At 34.9% G+C, this 3,858-nt stretch overlaps 1 protein-coding gene across 5 annotated transcripts in view; it reads right to left on the bottom strand.

The window, feature by feature from the left end:
- The window catches only part of LOC108749937 (period circadian protein), a 32,068-nt gene that overhangs the window by 3,153 nt on the left and 25,057 nt on the right, over positions 1–3,858 (bottom strand). For 3 of the 5 annotated variants that reach the window (XM_018488981.1, XM_018488977.1, XM_018488978.1), the window contains exons 10-11: positions 1,772–1,994; positions 354–745 (exon numbers count right to left, since the gene is read on the bottom strand). In XM_018488981.1, the coding sequence (XP_018344483.1) occupies positions 354–745; positions 1,772–1,994 (615 nt within the window). The remainder of the gene's footprint in view (positions 1–353; positions 746–1,771; positions 1,995–3,858) is intronic. The other 2 variants (XM_018488979.1, XM_018488980.1) reach the window with 1 other exon arrangement.

The following is a 3,858-nucleotide window of genomic DNA, read 5'->3' as shown; positions in this document are numbered from 1 at the left end:
AATTTACCTGACTTTCTTTTTCTAATGTTTATTTCATCGCTTATAACTTTTTCACTAATAAAGATACATTTGATTTCATTATGTTCTTTAATGTCTGATTGAAATGAAAAATTTTTACAATATTTTTATTTTTATAAAAATTATAAGCAATTAATGTGAGTACGCTAAACTCAATGTGTCTTTCCATAATGTAGCATAGGAGAGTCAGTATTGAAACTGGAAATTAAAATCTATCCATTCCACACACTAAAGATAAAATTGTTCAGCTAGCAATACCATAACTGCGAATATATATACATATATAATTTAATAAAATTCACCCAATTAAATTCCTAAAAAAATATAAGGCATACCTTAAAGCTATCACCTTCCCAACTATGACTGCCGCTCCTTTTGATCCCATGACCTTGACTAACGTAATGAGTGCTCTGGTCCGTACCGTTGACCTTCTCCGTCTTGATGCGCGAGTCTTTTAGCTTGTCACTGTTCTTGATGCTGGAGCGTAGCTCCCGATGCTTCTGCATCATCATCTTCTCCATATCTTCGTTGTGGCGATTCAACAGCAACTCCGTCAGCGTAGGTGACTTGAAGCTCTCCGTCGCAGTGGTGTTGCTGTTGCTGGCGGTGTTGGATGCGTCACCCCGACTTGCAGAGCTTGTTTGATTGTTGGAACCACTGCTCAGGTTCTCTGCGCTACCGCTGCCGCTCGCCCCGCTTCCGTTTATCGGCGACATACACTTTCGCGCTGAAAACACAACAAAAATTTGTCTTTATGAAATACATATCACTTATATTTACTACAGCAACGACACGACTCAAAAAATGAAGTTTCCAGAAAATGAATTTCAATATTTTGAATTTTTTAAATTTTATAATACTAATTTTGAGGTGCAATTTTGATGTAATAATTAATTGTTATAAAGGAATGAAAGTATATTCTTGTTTTTCTTTTGATTTCCGTTCTTTTTCTGTAAATAACTAAAAAAATGGCAATTTTCGAGTTATGTTATTATGTAGCAAATAAACAATATGCAAGGAAAGGATAGTTTTTTGCAGCATTGCTTGCAATCATGCTTGAAATTCTTATACACGTAGTTATTTCGATGGTCAATTAAATTATCAGGGTTGCCACAAAAAATGAATTTAAAAATTCCTTGACTTTTCCAAGTTTTCGAGATAAAAATTTTTTTAATATAAGATATATTAATTTTAACACATTTAGAATAAAGGATTGTAGGAAAAAGCTAGCCTATATTTTAAAAGCTAGCCTATTATTAAAAACAACGCAAAAAAGGCTTGATGGCATAAAAAAATTTTGAGTGCAAATTCAAGCCAACAAAAAATAAATTGGAAAAAAGAATGCAATTATGAAAAAGGACGATCAAATAAAAATATTAAATAAAATATAAATTTTAATTATTTTATTAAAACCGTTTAAAACGCGCGAGTTTTGAACATATTTGACTATAAACGTAAGATATAAGATTTACAAAATTATAACAATTATTTGGGATAGGAGCAGTTTAAGGAAATTGTAAGCAATTTTCAAAGTTCCAGTCTTTTTTACATTTTCCCCTGACTTTTCTCAGTTTTTCATGACCAATTTTAATTTCCCTAACTCCGGTTTTCTAGGTCTGTGGCAACCCTAATTATTTTTAGATTTGTATTTACAATTAGTTAACTTTTTAAATACTTTAGGGAAATTGCTCTTTCTGTGTGTTTTTAACTAACTCGATGCAAGATACGGTTGAATGATTAAGATAACGCTTACCGCCTTCGTCGTTGCTGGAATTGACGTTCTCTTCATCGCTGCCGTACATGGTCGCAACTGAGGGTTTGCTTTTGAAAAAGCGCTCAAGATTCTCGTTGTAGTTGAGCTGATTGTAGCTCGGCGGTGTTTCCGTGGAGGACTTGCTGTCGTAGTCCTCGTGATGGGGCGAGATCTCACCGAGCATCACGCTGTCGTGCTCCTGCAACAAGGGATTTCGTGATCCCTTCACAAGTATATTGTAGAGACTTAGAGTGAGTTGTCACTGAGGATCAGTATTGCAACTTAACGCCGTTACCGTGGTCAGTAGCGTTTTTGCGTGGTCGCATTTGCTTTTCTTTTTTTTTTTTTCTTTTCTTTTTGCGTGAGCGATGAGATGAGATGCGTCGGCCAGCCATGGCGAAGATCGGTCTCGGTTAAACTGACAATTTTGCTAGAAGCTGTGAAAGACCTCATCTGTCTACTAAATCACCTACGACCGTATCTCTATTTGCAAACTTGCGGCGCAAGCTCTTGCGGCAAGCACGAATCGGAAGCGTTACGAGGCACTGAGTAGGTACGCTTCAGCGTAAAATTTGGAGAGCGCAAAATTTTAATAGGCAGCGCTATTCTCATAAATATAAAGTTCTAGCTTACTTGATATTTTAAATGAATTAACTAAAAGTGAGTTTTCTAGAAATCTTTTCAAATTTAGCAATAGCGTTATAGATCTTATTAACTGTGCCAATGTCTATGGCAACTACAGAGGCATCTTTTTCAAAATTAAAAATAATAAAGAATTATTTGAGAAATAAACACACAATGACGCAGACGTGGTCATGTAATTTAGCTGTGATATCAATTAAAAAAGAATTGGCGAACAGTTTTGACGTAACAGTTAAGACGTAATCAGTCTTAATTACGTAACGATTGAAGACATAATCAGAATATTTTCAAAAACTAAAGCCAGAAAATATAATGGTATGTTGCATTAAGCGTCAAATATATTATTACAAAAGAAAATATTATATAATAAATTTATTGTATTCGTATTCGTGTTATGCAAATTGATGGAAATTCCTATTTTCTTTTTAGTTGCTGTTGGCGGGGGATTGATGCTTAGAGACAATCCTTGTGATTGGGCGCAAAAGCAAAGTTCAGCGTAGGACGCCAAAAGCGGTCGTAACGCCTCCGGCACGAATAATACATGTTATTTACAGCGAAGAATTAAGATCGAGTGATCAGGATCGTACGAGCACCTCACTATCCGAATCGCTACATCCTTCGTTGCGTCAAATTCCACCTTCTCCTGATATCTAGATCCCAGTCATCGATCGATTGAAGCCGGCAGAATCGAGCCGAGTTCAGTTTTCCGTATCGCAGAAACAATAAGATACCGATTTAACAACTTTGCGATTTCTTTTTCTTTTTGCGTGCCCCTATATATGACGTCGAAATCTGAAGTACGAACGAAATTATACTGCCTTCAATTTTTCTCTACTCCATTCGTACTATTCTTTCCTTCTTACACATCATCCCCATTCTTCTCATGCTTTATCTTTTATTCAACCCTTGGAGAATATTGAATACTGTTGTAAAAATATATTAGTAACAACGACAAACATTTACCCTTACAAAATTTAATACTGAAAGATAGTGATCGAACGTTTTTTTTAATGCTTTCCTAGTACAACTGGATCACTGTGCCTGATTGTGCTTTTCAAAGGGTTTTTGGGCTCTAAAAATTCTGAAAAAATTCTAATACACTCTTCTAACATTCAAGAATAGATTTTATAATGATATGACGTTTTATAATGACTAAAACGTTTTTCGCTTTTTTGGTACGTGTCTGAATTTGAGGCAGAATAATTCAAAATTGAAAATTTGCCGGGGTTTTCAAAGCCTCGATTGGACCGTAAAAGGATTTATTTTGAGTATTGGAAGTACTGTTGTTCTTTTACAAAGTGCTTTTAATACTCAGAATAAGTAATTAATCATTACCTTTCAATATTAAATTGACTAGTGTTTAATTTGACTAATGTTGAATTAACCTTCTGTTAGAGGAAAAGCATACTGTGCGTCAACGACAAGATTAGATAACGTGAACTAGT

The sequence above is a fragment of the Trachymyrmex septentrionalis genome, unplaced genomic scaffold (assembly GCF_001594115.1).
Source record: "Trachymyrmex septentrionalis isolate Tsep2-gDNA-1 unplaced genomic scaffold, Tsep1.0 scaffold32, whole genome shotgun sequence".
NCBI classification, from domain to species: domain Eukaryota; kingdom Metazoa; phylum Arthropoda; class Insecta; order Hymenoptera; family Formicidae; genus Trachymyrmex; species Trachymyrmex septentrionalis.
The sequence above is the reverse complement of the archived record's forward strand: the minus strand, read 5'-3'. Positions and strand labels throughout refer to the sequence as shown.